General features: G+C 36.8%; 1 protein-coding gene across 1 annotated transcript in view; it reads left to right on the top strand.

Annotated features, from left to right (window-relative positions):
- The first annotated feature begins 2,505 nt into the window (after positions 1–2,505).
- Positions 2,506–18,079, top strand: part of LOC112975179 (membrane-bound O-acyltransferase domain-containing protein 2) — a 31,106-nt gene continuing 15,532 nt past the window's right edge. Inside the window, exons 1-3 of the mRNA XM_026084910.1 lie at positions 2,506–2,560; positions 10,248–10,302; positions 12,289–12,472. Coding sequence (XP_025940695.1) covers positions 2,509–2,560; positions 10,248–10,302; positions 12,289–12,472 — 291 coding nt within the window. The 5' untranslated portion in view covers positions 2,506–2,508. The remainder of the gene's footprint in view (positions 2,561–10,247; positions 10,303–12,288; positions 12,473–18,079) is intronic.

Below are 18,079 nucleotides of genomic sequence, written 5' to 3'. Positions count from 1 at the left end.
GTGATTCTGTGATTCTGTGATTATGAGAGCTCATACCTCGCTATAGCATAGACATTATGCATAAAGATGCTTAAGGTTGGTTGTAGTAATGTTGAATTGAATTGAATCTCATGATTATATAATCCAAGTGCTGTCCTTTCAGCCCACTTTAGGGCCAAAGTGTACAATCTTCCAATGATCAAAGATGTGAGCTAATTCTGGAAGCAGTATAATTGTATTTGTTTGGTGCTGCGGTTGAGCTGTTAATAATAGGTCAAGCACACTGTTGCTCAAATGTACTGTATTCAGGTACAAGCTTTCTCTGTGGCTCTGTTAGCTTGGTGTTTGCTCACAGATCTCTGCTAGGTCTACACATGCCAAAAGATTCATGAGGTCTGTGCTCTAGATGGATGCTCTAGATGCTCTAAAGCCTCTATCTAACACTCTGATTATACGTTTGAGCTGTCTGATTTAAACTATCCATTCATGCAATGGTTTGGGAGCTTGATGTATGCATTGGAAAAGGGTAAATCTCTAGCATATACTGCATCTGCTACCTCGAGGCCTGAAACAGAGGTTACTTCCAACACAGAAGGAGAAAAGACATGCTGCAGATAGAAAATAGCCTTCTTGGATTCAATCACTCAGCTTCACTCCTAGGTCCATGGGAGAAAGTAAGCCCAACCAGCTGTTGAACCCCAAGCATCAACAAATTCTTCCTTGGTACTGAAGATRTTGGCTTATATCCCCTAGATAGTGCTTAGCCTGGAAAGAGCTTGGAGTGTCTCTGTTTACCCAGATGTTTCTCCTAGCGCATGTCATGCCCGTCCAAACCCAGAGAATCTCCAGAGGAAATGTGAAGCATAGTAGCAATGCACTGGCAGCAGAGAAAACTGAGGAGACCGTGCTGGAGTTACCATTGCCTGTGCAGAGCTCTGTGGTTCTGGCTTCAGGACTGACAGATCTYCACTGTCTGTGAGCCTTCTGCCCCTTTCTTTGCCTTGCTGCCAACATGTAAAAGGGATCATTAAAGTCCTGCCACAAAGCCCTCTGTTCCAGGAAGGACCCTCCCTCTTCTAGTCTCGAGACTTGTGCTTCAGCCACATCTCTTAAGATACTAGAATAGCTATTTCAGGAGAAAAAAAAATTAGGATTTACTATAAGAACAACAATAGATGTATTGGCTAGAATTAGTGTAAGGTATGACTGAGCCCCTGCTGAACTCTCTTCTTCCAGCAGTCGGGATTTGTGCCATCACGAGACCACTTGCAGAGGAAAACACATTATGTTTAGAACCAGTTAGGGATCTTCAGCCAGCACCAGGCAGGTCTTCAGCTTAAATGCTGGAAAGAGCTATGAGGGATTTTCCAGGCTGTCCATTCTCATTTAGTTTTCTTCCCTACCCTTACCTGTCACTCTAGCCTTGATACCTGGATTTTGGGCCGTTTGGAGAACTCCTGTTGAGGACTGTAAATATATTGGGCTTTGAAATAACCATAATCTAAAAAAAAAAATAATGTGACAGACTTAACATTCTCTGGCAAAACACTGACATAGTCCTGTTGGTAAAGGAACACTTGATGGCTCTTTGATTTGCTTTTCTATGCCAACTTAAATCAACTTAAATATGTGATTAAAAATACCAAGCGCTGTAAAAAGACTTGGACAAAATTATGTCCATCCTATAATATGATCGATTTTTGTCCCTAGCTCAGATACTACTAGGCAAATAAAAACTCCCCAATATACTTTTAAAAAAACTGATTTCAAAGTTAAGTTTCTAAATTCTCGTAGCCTGCTTTAAGCATTTTTTCCTTCCCCCTCTCTGTTAGTGGTTGGGAATGCTGAGATTTACTTCAGTTGAAAACTCTTAGATACCATAAAGATGGTACCAGTCTTTTAGTAAAGGTTTTGACCTCCACAGCAGTTAAAGCCAACTCTCTCAGCCACTAAGGAATATTTCTTTGACAGTTCAAGAACTGATCAAGTGAACCAAGTTCACCACAAACTGAATTCCATTATAATAATAATTCTAGGTGAAAAATTAAATACAGGACCAGGTGTTAGTTAGAAAAAAAGAGAAAAAGTGGAAATGGTCTGTGTATTTAGATAAATTATGTCACTGTTGAACTTTGTATTTGTCTGTTGCTTACTGCTGCTGTTGATAATTTATAATGCATATAATTGGTTAGTGCTCATCGTCCTATACTCTTCGCACTGTAAAATAAATAAACTATGTTAACAGAAAATAAATGTGAAACACTTTGGCCATGTTTGTGGGACCCAGTGCAGCAATAAAAGGCATAGTTTATCAAATATTATAACTAAGGAATAAGTTACTTTCACTGTATCAAAATTTATGATTTGAGCTCTAAAAACCGATCACTTTGTACTTGCATTGAAGATCTTCCAGTTGAGAGTATTGTTAATCTGGACTGTTAGTATAAACTTTTCCCGATATTTACATGTGAAAGAAAATCGTGGACTTTTTTCTAAACTATTTTTTTTTTCCTCTCTTGTAACAGTCCAATGATGATAATTACACAGAAGATCACTAGTTTGGCATTTGAGATTCATGATGGTAAGACTTCTTTAAACTGTCTTTAATTTTCCATTTAATTTTCTAAACAAAGTAAATTTAAGAAAAGTTAGCCATGAGTCAATACACTGAGGTGCTTTAGTCCAATCCTTTTTGGGGGGAGAGAATACATTTTTGTGTCTCAGTTGTTGATTCTTTTGATGCTTACTAATGGATAGTCACCAAGAAAGGTAGTTCGGTCATTACATAAGCTCTGAAAATGTTTTGATGAAAATCAAAAGACCAGCATCCTTCACTGACATTTCTTGGGCTGGGTTGTTGATTCTGAATTAGCCAAATAACTTCCAAATTCAGAGTTCACTGTCCATCAAGAGTAATTAACAAAAACAAACCTGCTGTCAATGGGCTTTTGTTAACTGTACAAGAGTCCATGCTTCCCCTGGAAAGTACTTTAAAAGATCTGCTGACAGGGGAGGAAATAATGATGAAAATCACTATATTTAAGGGATTAATCTCATGAGCCTGGAGTCACATTAGCTTGGCTATATTAGTCACTACCTACTTCCTGTTTGTTTTTTGTTTTTTTCCCCCTCCCTCAATTTTTGCCATTATCTCCAAGGTCAGGTGGTGAAAATGAAAAGCTCAAAGAAAGGTGTTGGTCTGCTAGTAAATCTTAGTAAGGGCAAGACCAGTTGTAACTAGGTTAATTAGTGGTAAAGGCAAATTCTCTATACCTTACTCTGGCAGCTTATTCATTGTGTTCAGCCTGGTTTCAGTCTTAAATCTGCAAGTTCTGGGGAGAACTGGATATAACCATGAAGGCAACTCATGCCACATATTAACAAGTCTGTCTACTCTTAGTGCAGATGTGTTTGATTCCCAGCTGAACTCTAGTACAGAATCCCATAAATAAGCAATGGCCATCCCTATAATTGTTATAACCTTGGGCACTTACTGTATGTTTTTTCTTTAGAAGCAGAACCATTGTATGCAAGTTGTATAGAAATCACTTAAACTTTATATTTAATACTAACCTTTCTTCAAAATGTTGCATGGATCACAAGTTTAACCCTGCCTTTGGTGTGTTCTCATTTATTTTTGAAATTATCTTCCTTAGGCCCATGATAGTTCTTGCCTTTTTATGTTTTTTTGTTACTTGAGCATTGCCAGAAACAAATAGTCACTATATTAAGACTTGCTTTGTATTTTTTGTTGATTATCTTTGGCATCACACATGTATGTTTTAAAGGCAGAAATGTTTTTACATGGTTTGGAGGCTGCTTGTGTCCATATTCATTCTTTATGGCAAGATTTAGACTTATTTATGTAACACATTAGGTGAATGACAGAGTCAAGGAAGAAGATGAATTTTTTGATTCTCTCTTCTCTCTTCTGAAGTGCCTTTCCCCCCAAACTTACAACTATTTTTTGTTGTTTTTTGTGTGTTTTTGGAGAAGGAATGATCTGTTGCAGATATTTTAGAAGCAGGGAAAATGTCTACAATTGTAGTTTAGAAAGGCTAAAAATGGAGGACTTTACTTGCGAAAGGAATGTCATCCTAGCTGGAAGATGGTGTAATTATAAAAGTTTTTGCAATTATAGTTATAAGGTACTAAACTTAAGCTGGGGAGAGGAAGAGATGTGTTGTCATTGCTTAACTCCTGTATCTTGCAATGAGTTGTGTATTGGGTTCTCCTCCTTGCTGCTAACCCATTCATCCACGCAGAGCCTCGCTCGTTTTACTGCAGTCCTGTATCAGCTCAGGGATCTTCTCAGGCAAGACCCGTATCAAAATCTAATTTTACTAATCTGTRTGCTCTTTGGCAACTTGTTTTTAGCTCTAATGCTTAGTGAATCTTAAACATAGACTCTCTTCAAATTTTTACATTCATACCCCATGAAAATTCTGGAGCTCACAACATATTTATTTTTAAATCTCTCCAGGAGATTCAGCAAAACTGAGAAACATGAGAGTTGATATTTAAGAGAGAGAAAAAAAAATCTCTGAGCTTCTTCAAGCTCACTTTAATTTCTTTTCTCCATTTTAACTAAATACTACATAAAACTTGAAAAAAAAAAMCAGCCACTTCTTAAGTATAGTATTCATCTACTAGCAAAGAAATGTAATTCTTCCAAATTATTTCTCTTATTACTCTTGGATTTGTCCAGAAAAGCATAGTTAGACACACGTAAGAAACCAGAGGTATAATGCTCTTCCCTTCTGCCAGCTTCTTCTTCTTGCTTTCCAGAGACTTACTTCACATGGTGTCTGACACAAAAAATGCGCTCTGCTGTTCCCATGTGTACCCATTTCCTATCCCTCATGCCTTGGTTTTCAACTCTAGTTGCTGATTTTTAAATGCACTTCCCTGGAACTCTGCTTCCTTTTCTTACTAATTACTTCCTTGTGCTGTATGTGGCTTTCTGTTTTGAAAAGCCACAGATGAGACATTGATGCTGATCTGTTAAGGCACTGCATTTACTGTGAGAACTAGGAAGAGGTGAATATTGCAACRAACACGCACTCAAAGGATTCTGTACCTCTGCCTTTTCCTTTGAACGATATATTGGCAAATATAGTAAGGTTACACCAATGTTTTAAGTCTCTCTGCTTTACTTTGTTACAATATCAGCCTATTAGGGCACTGACCAAATTATCCTATGCTGKTTTTCCTCACGTTGCTATTGTACTATTATAATGCTGTAAGATTTCCAAATAGGCTAGTAGAGCCTATCCCCACACGCCCCAGTAATGAAAGTATAGTCCATACAGCTCCTCAGAGGGAGGATATTTTAATGGATAGATAAAATACGTGGAAAAATGGGAAGGAAGGAAGGAGATAAGAAGGAAAAAGAAACAGAAGTAATGTTGGAGAAACACCTTTTTAGTTGCAATGGTCTTAATTATGTATTGCTACCTGCCTCATTGAATCGTGGTGATAAACCATACCCTTCAGATATTTCTTAGATGACATTGTGGGGGGAAAAAAATGTTATAAGGATAGTAATTTCTTGCTGGTTTGCAGCTGATCAGCTATTCTATCCCAACTCTACTATGTGCTGTTATGTTAATGATAATGGCGTTGTTATCTGTTCTCAAGTAATGTAATACTGTCCAAAGTCTCTCAGARTGCTGCTTGTTCTAATTGTTATAAACATTTCCTCCTTGTTCTCAATTAGCTTGACTGTACTCCTTTTACGTTTCTCAAGGGCAAATACTTCTCAAGTTCAGCAAAAAGGCACTGAATCTTTCTAAAGGCTTGCAGACAACTTCAGTCTATTCTTGCTTAAAGTGTGAAAATGTGGATATATTGAAGTGTTGAACAGCTTATGCGCTTCTATACATGTGATATTTCAAATTTATTTTAAATACCTACAAAAGCAAAACAGGATTATCAGGTTGAATTGCTGACTGTCATGTTGTGACCCTCTGGTAAAAAGAAAGCATACAGTGTTTTGACTGACTTATTTTTGCAATTAAATGTTTGGGGTTTTTTGTTGCTCTAGGGAGAGATGATCATTTATTTAAGAATGTGATTATATCTATGAAAATAAAGATCTCATAAAGCAACAATGTGCTTTTCTGATTTTTAAATAGCTTTTTTTTATCATCAGGTCTGTTAAAAAGTGTATTTGCATGTTTGCTGTCATGAAACTTTGAGCAACAGAAAACTGACCAGTTCCTGAGATGGTGAGATGTGTGCTTGCGCATGTTGAACTACATGCTTTTAAAATTTTCGATGGGTCATCATGACCCAGTTCCAGTTTATAAATGCTAGTATTGCAGCAAAAAGCTGCAGCTGTTCAACCAAGAATGTGCTTTTCTAATTCATCTGTTCAGTTGCTGTGTGTTTGGCTTTAAATAAGTCAGTGAACCTGCAAATTTTTTTTTTTTAGTAACTTGATCCTTTTTCCTAAAGTCTAGGAAATCCTTTTAATGCTTCTTGATCTATATTTTTGTATATATTTTTAAAAGTACTCCCTGTTGTGTTAGTGACAGCATGTTCATTATTGCTTCAGTATCAGTTACTGAATCACTTTGATTGCAGTACATGTCATTAGTGTTTAAAGGAATTACATTGCATTTCTCCACTGTTAAGTCTTCAAGTGTTGTTTTGGACCTATGTTTGCTTGCTCTGCTCTCTGGCTATCACAACTTTCGCCTTTATTTTTTTTTTCTTGCTTTTTCTAGTCTTTTTGTAATTATACTCAGCTGGCATCTGTGTCTGTCTGCTTTTGTTGCTGCCAATATGCTAGTAACAACTGAAACTGTTGTTGTCTGTCTGTCTTCTTTAGGTCTTAAAATATTTTACTAACAGCATGCGTCTGAGTTCAGCCAGTGATCCATTACACAACCACAAATTAAAATTTCCTGTAGATACAACAGCCTGTGATAAAATCTCCATGTTTAGGTTTTATTAATGTGATATAATCTTATGTTTAAGCATTATTAGGGAGTTACTGAACAGCCAGATTTTCATGCAAATGTAAAGATGAAAATATTCAAGCAGATCAACCGCAAAGCTGAGGTAATAGTATGATATAATGGCAAATTTAGTGGGAGAGCATATCGGTACTTACAATGTGCTTTTATGAAGGCTGTATAGAAGGGTAATGGCATGTACCTAAAGGTGTTGGCTTTGTTACCAATATGATATCATCTCCTGAGGAGGGATGAAAAAATATAATTTCCTCATGATCTAGATCAATGGGGGAGATAAGTTTTTAGTGATTTACAAAATTCTTTTACCAAGTAAGGCATATAGAATTATTTCCTACTTTACAAATGAGAAAGCTGAGTTACGGTTGCTGAGTTGACCAAGTCATTTCACCTCTTCAACAGAAATTTGATAGAAGGCATTTTCTCTGATTCCTAATTTGTGATTTGGTAGGACCTAGAAAATGCTGCCCTTGCAGTAGTTCTGTGCTTTAGGATGGGGGAAAACTTTTCTTCTGATCTCTAGAGAAAAGCTAGAAAACTTCACAAGTTCCCTAGCAGCTGCATGCTAACGAAATGGCGTTCCTTAATCTCTACCATTCAGTAGCTAGGGAGCAGCTATGATTTATGAGGCCTCTCTGCCCATGGGCAGATGCACTGCCTTGGCGATACTGAATGTGTATATATTCATCATGAGACAAACTTTAGTAGAAAAGCATATTTGTTTATAAGTATTTTCTATTAATTAAAGTTTGTAGCTTCCTGAAAGTTTTTAAGAGTGAGATACAAGCAGAGATCAATGGTTTGCTTGTTCTTGCTTGCGATGCAAAGGCGATGAATGGACCTTCAAGACACTGAGGTGACATTAAAAAAAAAGGTGGGGCGGGGGAAGCCACTCATATAAGAAACTTGAGTTTGGGGTGGCTGGAAGGATGTCTTAGTGAGATAGGGAAATGAAAAATTCATGGAGACTTATTTGTATTCAGTATATTTAAGACAGCAGGTGTATTACCCACTAGGCTACCTAGGCTGTAAGATGCTTCTATATGTATGTATGTATATATCTTGAACCCATTTTAAATATGCCTATTCTCTCTTTCCTCCCTGTCCTCCAAAAGTATAGACCACATTTCAGTACTTTGATTCCTCTATTTCTGTTTTGATTTCTCCACTTCATCCTTTTTTAAATCACATCAGTAGATTCTTTCATTCCACTAAGAGTTACCTTTATTTACTGGTTAGTCTAGCTTTATGCAGGTTCATTTGGACACCCTTGGTCACTGCTTCCTCTGACTTAAGGGAAAAATATTCATGTGGAATATCACAGCTAGCAGGATACTGCTCTGGTCAGTTGATGTTGTATATGTTGTAAGAGCCTGTAGGTTCTCTACAGGCTACTTCCCTACACTATTTGTTTTGTATGATCTACATATATAGGACTTTTTCAGTGTTAAATTTCTGCTTTAGTTTGTGTTAAATTCRAAGAACTAGGACCTGTAATCTTATAGCCTTAAAGGTTAACACAGCTTTTAAAAAGCTTCTCCCACATCTCTTTTTCAGTCCAGTTGTCAGCATGGAAGTCTTTACTGTAGTACTAGGGAGCACGTGAGAAAATGTAATGATGGAGAAGAGAAAGTGTCTTTTTCCTTCCCTTGAAWGTGTATGGATGGGGGTGACTTTCCACTGTGGAGGATCAGGAATGTCAGAAGGTATTTTTGCAGGTCCTATTGGAAGAGAGAGATGTCAAGCTGCTTAACCCCTCTTTATTGTCTCAGCTTTGAAGACTAAAAGTGCAATTTTTAAGTCATAAGTGTCTATAGGTCAGAGTTCCTGGAGTCACATGGAGACAACAGATTATCTTTTCTTTAGATAGCTATTATTTCCATGAGTCATAGAATCAAAAAAAGCTTCCCTCCTGCCCTGGTCCCCCATGGACTTTTATCTCAAACTTGACTTGTTTTGATACCTTAAAAAAAAAAAAAAAAAAAAAAAAAAAAAAAAGGCTCTGATCCGAACTCCTATGTTTGGAGCAAATACAAGCGTTCCCCTCTGTGGATCTGCTGGCATCAAAGGGTGGGCTTTGAAGCCAGCCTTTCCCCGAGTGCAGCAACTAGTAGGATCTCTTCCTCTATACAGTCACCTATTTTCATAAAACATATTAGAGTTTCATATCTGTATTACCTCTACTCTTTCATCAAGCTTGGCTGGGAATTGGCTGATGGATTTAGAAACTGCTAGGAAGGAAGAATTAATTAAAGTGGGATTGCATAAGCTTAATTTTCATTAGGAAACTAGGCTAATGAAAATAAATTTTCTAGCACTTGCAATCCCAAAGAAAACTTGCAAATGTGAACTGAATAGAATGCATGCAGGCACTGATGTCTGCGTAGCAGAGAGCCTGCAAAAGTAGCCAAAGCTGTCACTTGGCCAGTGCTGCTGGCTGGTATAAACCAGCCCTGTTTGAGAGGAGGAGTTCTGCACCCCCTGCCCTTGAATTTGAATATTTTATAATTATTCAAAGTGTTGGAAGTTGTATTTTTTGCCTTTTCTCTTTTATGGCAGTATGAATTCTGAAACTCGTTTTTCAGGGGTGGCCTTATCAGCATTCAGAAGGTGCTGTGTACAGCAAGAGGGTAAATCCAGTCTTGCTGCTGAACTTGGACTTGGCCTGCCCCCTTCTGCTAGCAGGGCTTAGGGCTCCTGGTTAACGCTTCTGAGCAAGACTCGAGCATACTCTGCTGTCCTGGCTGCTTGATGGGACCTTGTTTAGCACCTTGAGGGCTGCAGCACAGAAGTGATTTTGTGAGGTCTGCCTTGGGCTTTGAATTGCTTAAATCTGTGTTGGACCATGCTCATACTATACATCAAATGTGTACTGGCTAGCGTAACATCCCCGCGTTACTGTAATGTTGAATGGGGTTTGGAGCTTGTCTGATCTCCAGGATTGGGAATAAGGTTTTAAAACCTGCGAACCCTGAAATCTTAAATATAGGGGAAATGTATTTGTGAATATCTGTTACAAGCCTCCTTAAAACCTTCCTGAACARCACAACTTGATGTGTATGCACTGCTGGATATATCTGAGGATACGAAAGTGTTCTCATTTTATCAGTGGTAAGAATTGTTTGACCCAACTCCAGCATAAAATGTTACGTCACATAAAACCTCTGAAATTATTTGAGCAAATAAGAAATTACATTGCAGCATGAGAGTTACTCCATTCAACAAAGAAATTGCTAGCTAATGGTTGGGATCTTAAAAAAAAAAATTTTTTTCCCCTCTGTTCTCTAGGAATGTTTCGAAAAAATGAAGATTTGACTCCATCACAGAGGTGCTTGGCTGTAAGGTAGGCTTTCATAGGTCATATAGGTCTGGTCTGATTTTGGGGATGAGGAGAAGCTGCTGTTTTTTGTGTTTTATTAATGCTTTGAGGAATTGCTACCGTTCATATTCAAGATGGAGAGTTCACAAACTGATCTAAAACAGATCCATGTGCTTCATATTTGTAACTTAATAACATATCTCTATTCTCCCAGGAAATGTCTATTGAAATAGGCTTTATACTTAGAATGTTTTTCTTAAAATAATTTAAGTTCTATGCATTTATATGCATATTAATGACTATGCCAAATCAGGAGGTTAGGTAACATTTAATACACATATAAAGTAATCAGCAAAGAAACATGCTTGTCTAATTTCTGTTTTTAATATTTAGCTTACCTTTGTCTTCCTTTATTCAGGAGACTTGAAAATAATATGTTATCATGGGCAGAACAGTCTTGACTCAGGGTATTTTGATTAATTTAATTTTGATTACTGATTTGGTTATGGGGTAGGGGGGAAGAAAACATAAGCAGTTAAAAAAATGCTTAGGGAAACACCTTTCTTCCTCCTTCCCTTGGCTCAGCTTCAGTCAAACACCTCTCCTTCCCCCTTCATAGTCTCAACTTCTCTTGTTTTCACTGAGTTACATTTGGTCCCTCCCAATCCTTTTGGGGTGATGGGTGGCGCAGTTGGTTGGGATTATCTGTGTGATGTCTTTTCTGCCACTTTTTGCTACTTACTTGTTTTTCTCTGCCCCTGTGCAGATTGCCTGTGGTCCCTCGGGGAGTGCCCCTGCCCCAGTGTGGAGTTGCCCTTGGGCTGTGCTCTTCAGGGCTGCCCCGTGCCCTGGCCTGGGTCACCCGTGGGCCGTGGTTCCTCCTCTAGTGTGGAGACTTACTCCACAAGTACGTCTCCAGCCGTGTCCCCAGCAATGCCATTAAGTCTCCTCCATTTTCTCCTCCCCTAGTGACTGTTGCTCTTCTTTAAACGTGTTTGAGCAGAGGCGCCATGTGCTCCTCTGCTTGCAGTTTTGGCTCGCAAGGGGTGTTCCCATCTGTTTCAGAGCAGGCTAGACCCGTCTGTGACCACATAGGGCAGTTCATGGCCTCCACCCACACAGGTCACCCCTGCACCCGAAACCCTGCCGTTTATGCCAGTATATGTGTCAGTACCCAGTTTATGCCTCTCCTTGTATGTCACACCAGTAAGCAATGTACAAATCTTCTAGGTTATTTTTTGCATTTGTACTTAGATTACTTTGAAATTTTTTCRTCCTTGCCAATTTTTTGTTGGGCGGGAAGAAAATTAGGTAAGTAGAATATTCTGCTTTTAAGAAATGCTTTTTGTTATTAATTACACAAGAATTTTTAGGACTTGGAGATAGTGGATTCAGAGAAAATCAGTGATATCTTTTTTATCATTTTGAGATACAACTGAATAAGCTCATGTCTTTAAAACTTTGGTCTATTGCAGAAGGATGATTTGTTTACTAAGTTTACTTATAAATATTTAAGAATTCTGCCTGCATCAATAAATTATAATGACAATAACAGTCTCTAGCAAACATGGCAATTTCCTGATTATCATGAGAAATGTATTGCCAATATTTGAATGGACGAGGAAAACCCCATCCAGTCATGCTATTATTTTATATTGTGGACATTTAAGCCTTTTATAATGAAGAGGCATGTGTAAGAATAGATATTAGCTTGGTGCTGGGCAAGGAGAAAGTCACCATAGTTCCAAGAGATCAGTCTGAAAATGCTCAGTACAAATAGGAGAGAAATATTTCTGTTTTAAATTGTGATTACAAAATACAAATAAAGTGCATTTCTACATTTGTTTTTTACTGTAAATGAATAAATGATAGAAGATTAGATGAATAGAACAGGTGATTAGAATAACAGATGATTAGAATAAATGATAACATGAAGAATGACTCTTGCTGCTGTGGAAATGTATAAAACTACACTTTCCATCTCACAAGTTACTTGTCTTTGAATTACAGGCGTATGCCAAGTCTACTGGAGTATTTAAGTTACAACTGTAATTTCATGGGTATCCTGGCAGGCCCATTGTGCTCTTACAAAGACTATATTACTTTCATTGAAGGCAGATCATACCAACTGCAACAGTCTGAAGCAAATGGGAAGGAAGATACAAAATACGAGCAAACGGATCCCTCTCCAAATGTAAGATCTATGACTTTTTTGCAGTGCAAATGCTATGTAATCATTGTGTGAAAAGCTTGGTTTGCACTGTTCATTTATAGGCATAACTTCTGAGCTGTATCTGGAGCTCATTCATCAACAGTACTGTCAACACTATGTTCAAAAAGTTAAATGCTTACTTTTTCTAAGGCAGGTTTTCTCCATGGTTTTCAGTTTGGATCTTGTGGACAAAGCAAATGAAATTGGAGCTTCCTAACAAGCTTGTATGGTTAAAAACCCATCTTTGGATGAAGCAGTTTATGACTGTTTCCTTTGAAGCGTATACTGTGCACAGAAAAAGTCCTGGTGAGGATGAACTGCACGTCTTGTCTTATATAAGCTGAGGAGACTTAAGAATTCCAGCAAACTTCCATGAACATTCTCAAATTCTTCTATATTTTAACATTTGCTTGCAGCAAGCAGAAAACATTTGTGTGTAACAAGTTGAAAAACACTTGTAGTTTAACTTTTATTACTTTTATCCATGTAGAGAAGTACTAGAGATGGATTTTTTTTTTGATCTGAAGATGTAATAAAAGCAAGACTTTCATGTCTTCATCACATTATATTATGGCTAATAATCCATACAGCCTATTTCTCTTTTTCTATATTCCATTATTAGAAAGGAGACCAAATACATACAGATAAAAGTCCAATTGATCACACTTTACAAGAGATGTGTGAATTAAAATGAAAAAAGACAACAAGTAACAAGTTTCAGGAGTTTTTGATTAATTTTTAATCAGTTTAGTGCTCAGGGTACTGAATATTCTGTTGTCATTCTTTTCATATTCTCTAAATTGGAGTGTGTCTGATTTTTAAATCTGTGTGCCTGAATCCAAGATAATTATTACCACACAAAAAAAAAATCAGAATTATTATGAAGTCAACTGATRCGCTTCAGATAAATGGCTTTCACCAGTTCCAGCACCAATTAGCTGTTTTCTGTGTATCTTGTGGACCACTAGCTGTTGCTGGAGCCGATGAAGGCATTCCCACACCTAGCTTCTTGTCACATGCCACCAGCTGGAGGTTACCAGCTCCACAGCTTGGTGAACAGAGCAGGCCGTGTGAGTGCTTCCCGTTAGCTGTGTCATCTCCAGCCACTCTTACTCATGCTCCATTCTACCTGTCTTGCTGTGGTTGCAGTAACTTGCACCGCAGGAATGTAAACTAGTAGCTGGAGGGTGATAATATTGTGAACTGCTTCACATGCTGACAAAGTATGTAAGCTCATAGACGCCTACTGTTGAGCAAGTAGTCAGGAAGTGAGAAAGGCAAATGAGACTTCTTTGCATAGGCTGGCTCCTTGTGGTCTGTCCTTGCATTGATATGCTGTATTGACAAAGTTGCAGACACTTTTCCTGTTTTTAAACATCCTTTTGGCTCAGTAGAGGCATCACATCTTATGTATTAAAAATCTTGTTTCTGGAGAAAAATATTGTGTAATAAAATTACTGCAAATAAGTGAAACCAACCAAATCTGCTGGTATAAATACTTCTGGACTTGCATCTACTGATTGCCTGGAAGGACTACTTAGCTTTACCATGTAATCTTGCTAGCAATCTGAGGAAAGTCAATAGAAATAAATAAATTCATAAAGGATTCTTTTTTTTCAGGTAAGCAGTTTTCCTTAAAATGAGTTGCTCATAAAATGCTTTTTTTTGTTTGTTTGTTTTTTCCAATTTATGCTTCATTAACTTCTGACATGAAAATAAAGAGAAGCTGTCTATGGTATTGATACTTCACCTTCCAGCTGGTGTAAGAGAAATATGACTGCATTTTATAATRCCAGATAGTATTGTGTGCTTTTGGAGAAATATGGATTATGAGTTTGTTTTTTTTTTTTACTGCATTTGCTTCATCAATTAAAATATTCATTGCTTTGTTCTAGAATAATATTTAAATGCCATTAACTTCACATTAAAATGAGCTAAATGTGTTCCTAGATTATCAGGTTATTTATTATTTCAAGAAGAATAAATTGTTAGGGAACTCGAAAAATCAGAAACGTAATGGGGATCAGCAAATGTTAATATAGTAAATGAAAAAATCCTTAAGCTGAGTTTACAGTAATGTTCATCTCTTGTTAAATGTCATTTATATAACAAGTTCATGCCAGCTTCCTCCTCTATACTGTGTGTTAACTGCACGATGTTAACTTGATTTAGTATTTTTGCTGTTTTCATTGCATTGTTAAATGTATCAAGTCACCATTAAAACTTACTTTTTATATCCCTCCTATTGTGCCTTTTTGCAAGCTGTCAATTGTTGGTGCTCAAAATGGTGTCAACTCTCAGAAATTAATCTCTCTCTTTGTGAGTTTCTTTTTATCACGGCTGCCCTTAAGATACAAGATTCCTGTCAGCAGATACCTGTGTTTTTTGCCTCTTACACAGAATCTTACTACAAGTTGAAGTTCTTGCTTAATTACCAGCAATTAGAGGTGTCATCCTCCCCAAAATAATGTTTTAACGTAGTTCAATATTGTATTGATCTCTTTATTGATTGTTTATCAGCTAAGAAAAATGAAAAATTCATTTAAATAAATTTAAAAGATCTGTATCTACTTATTAATATATATTTATATACCTTATACATGTTTATACAGAAATAGGTGTATATAATCCCTGAGCTCAGTGGAGTTTTTGTTTGGGGGTTAGGAATTTGGGTGGGTTGTTTGGGGTTTKTTTGTTTGTTTGTTTGTTTTTTGCCTTTATTGTGCCTATTAGCAAGCTGTTCCTGAACTCCTTTGCTCTGATTAGGAATCCAGCTTTCAAGCTAATTATATGCGCTTCTAATTTATGCACATTTGTTCTTGCTCTGGCACTGCCTTCTAACTTGGTACCTTTTTCCCTTCCCAGTGTTAACCATATTTGATATTTTTATCTGGGAACACTCAGCTTTTGTTCATCAAAGCTAAATGAGCCAGGCCTTTTTTACCTTTTCCTTGTAAATTAACTGTCTACTCTCTGATCAGCATAGGAGTTCCTACACTAAAATTCTTACTTACTGATTTTTTTCTCTCTCTCTTTTTGTTTTTTTACTTTGACTGTCACGTACATACTACTACATATGGGATTGAAGAACAGCTTATGCTCTTTTAATTCATTCAGAGAACAGTTTCTTTTGGCAAAGYGCGTTTTTGAGTTATTCTGCAATAAACATGTTCCATTTTTTTAAACTGATACATTGAAAACTTTAAAGACTGAATGAAATTTAAATTTAAATTTTTTAAATTAGTGACTGTCCCTATTGGGAAAAAAAAAAAATCCTTCTGTAAATGTGAAATCCATTGGTTACCTATTTAAGCTTTGGCAAAGAAGCTTGTATCAATAACCTAGTCAGTTAAGCCATACTAAACGAATGGATTGATGTAGGTAGTTCAACTGTAGATTTCTATGGTGTCAGGTGAGGAGTATTCTTTCTATTCAGAAATAATAAATCAGTAAATCTATTCAGAACTTAAGTGCTATTAACAAATCTCAGGCTGTAGTTTAACAACCTATTTAGGCCAAGCTAAGTATAAACTCATGCTGATTATGCCAGTCTTGGGTATGGGTTCTGGGTCTTTTGCTTGTCATAGTAGTATTAACATGCATTTAATTACTTGGTGATCTGATTCAGATTGCTTGATCCAGTCAAAAAGCAGCTTGTTCAAAAAACCCCCCCAAACAAACAAAAAACCTGCCTAAATTAAACAGCTAGTTTTTCACCTCATTTACTTCCCTAATCTGGCTCAGTAGAAGGAAAAGGGCAAAACCTTGCAGCCTCGTTGAGGAGAGAGGCAGGCTGGCTCCTTTACATTGCAGCCTGCGTTTAGATCGTCTTTCAGAAATTGTACATAAACCAGTCGTGAAACTGCAGCTTCGGATCCTTCTAGGGCCCTGAGATTGTCTCCATCCTTGTTTGCTAGGGACATTAATATACCTGATACTGATCCCTGTAAATGGTCTCAGCATACTTGATTGGGGCTCTGGGATTTACAATCATGAGGTGAAACAGGATTATTAAAAAAAAAWAAATAAATCCATGTAACATTAAGAAAGATGCTGTTTCTGGATGTTATGATGCTTGTTCTATACTTAAATGTCACTGCTAAAAAATTGTAGAAATATATTATTTAAATACTTTATATATATTAAAAAAAACCAAACTTCCTGCTATGGTATCTTTTCTACAACTTCAAATTGAAAACTGCAGGGAGTTTTTTTGTCTTTTAAAAAGTACAACTTAAGAGGGAGCCCTGTATGAGTTCATTATTGAATTTTCTAATGTTATTGAAACTCTAATGCTTTTTCTTAAAAGAAGGGCTTTCTCCACCACAGTTTAGTTAAAACTCTCCAAAGAGATACTAAACATAACTTGGGTAGAATTGGCAGATTAATGGTAATATGTAAAAGAACTGGAAAATAGTGGCCTGTGGAAGAAGGCCATTTTAAACAGTGATAACATTAGTTAGTATTTTGAGACTTTGTAGAGATCTTCAGATGAAAAACACTTAAAATATAAGCATATTAACATGCTCCTTATTTTATATGTTTAGTTACCAGCTTGTAAATACTGTTTCTCATGATAAATTGTGACTTTTAATTGTGGTTTAGATTTTGAAGTTAAATCCTTGCAACTATCCTTGGAACTTAATGATGTCTCTTGGTATTTACAGATATCCAAGTTTTGTGTGTATCAGGTATTTGCATACCAAAATTAAAGCTTCATTAGAGTTAATAGCTGAATTTCTGAACATTCAGTTCTACTCAAATTCCCTAAGACAACAAGTTAATGCCAGCTCAGCTATCCCCCTGCACTGGTAGAGACAGTGATGGATTAATAGTTACTAGAATAACTTTCTGAAAGTGTTTTTTGTTTATGACCTTCACCTTGAAGTCCTGTGACAGAGCAAAACATTAAAATGAGAGTCATTAGAAAGCAAGTAGGAACGAACAGGAACTGGCTTTAGCTGTCAATAGGTAGTTGCCTCCTGAATTAGCCAGCCAGTTTGTTTAATTAGCTGKTTTTTCTAATCTTCTCTCAAATAACTGGTGAGGTGACCATCGTGAAATATATGCAGTATCCAGAGTTGCCAGTTATCCTCACCATTTCTCTCATGTCACTGCTTTCCTGTAATGTAAATTCAAATTGTAATGTTTAAATATTGAGATCATTTACAATTAAAACTTGCAAGTTAAGTTTATATGACTAGCTCTCTTAAAACTTCTCCTTTGCAGGTGCTTATTTAGTGTGATGTGTAAGTCACTGAAATAACACATGATATCTGACTGTGGAATATGGATCAGACTAGCTACTTAAAGCAGCAAATGCCATGAGTTATTGCTTTGTGCACTTTATAATGGAAYCTTGGAAATGTTATTTTTCTAAAAATAACATACTCCTTAGTGGTGGTTATAACAAAACTGAATTTTTAGGAAATCTTGAGTCCAGATCCTAGCTGAACAACATGGTTTTTACATGTATGTGGGCATATTCTTATATAGCTTAACCATTTTAGCTGGAAAACAGAACTCCATAAAACTGAGGGTTTTTTTGTTGTAAATCCATAAATTATTTCAGTATTTCAGTTTTGGTTT

The sequence above is a fragment of the Apteryx rowi genome, unplaced genomic scaffold, assembly GCF_003343035.1.
Source record: "Apteryx rowi isolate R43461 unplaced genomic scaffold, aptRow1 scaffold_654, whole genome shotgun sequence".
Lineage (NCBI taxonomy): Eukaryota > Metazoa > Chordata > Aves > Apterygiformes > Apterygidae > Apteryx > Apteryx rowi.
Note: the sequence above shows the minus strand (reverse complement) of the source record. Positions and strands in the feature narration are given on the sequence as shown.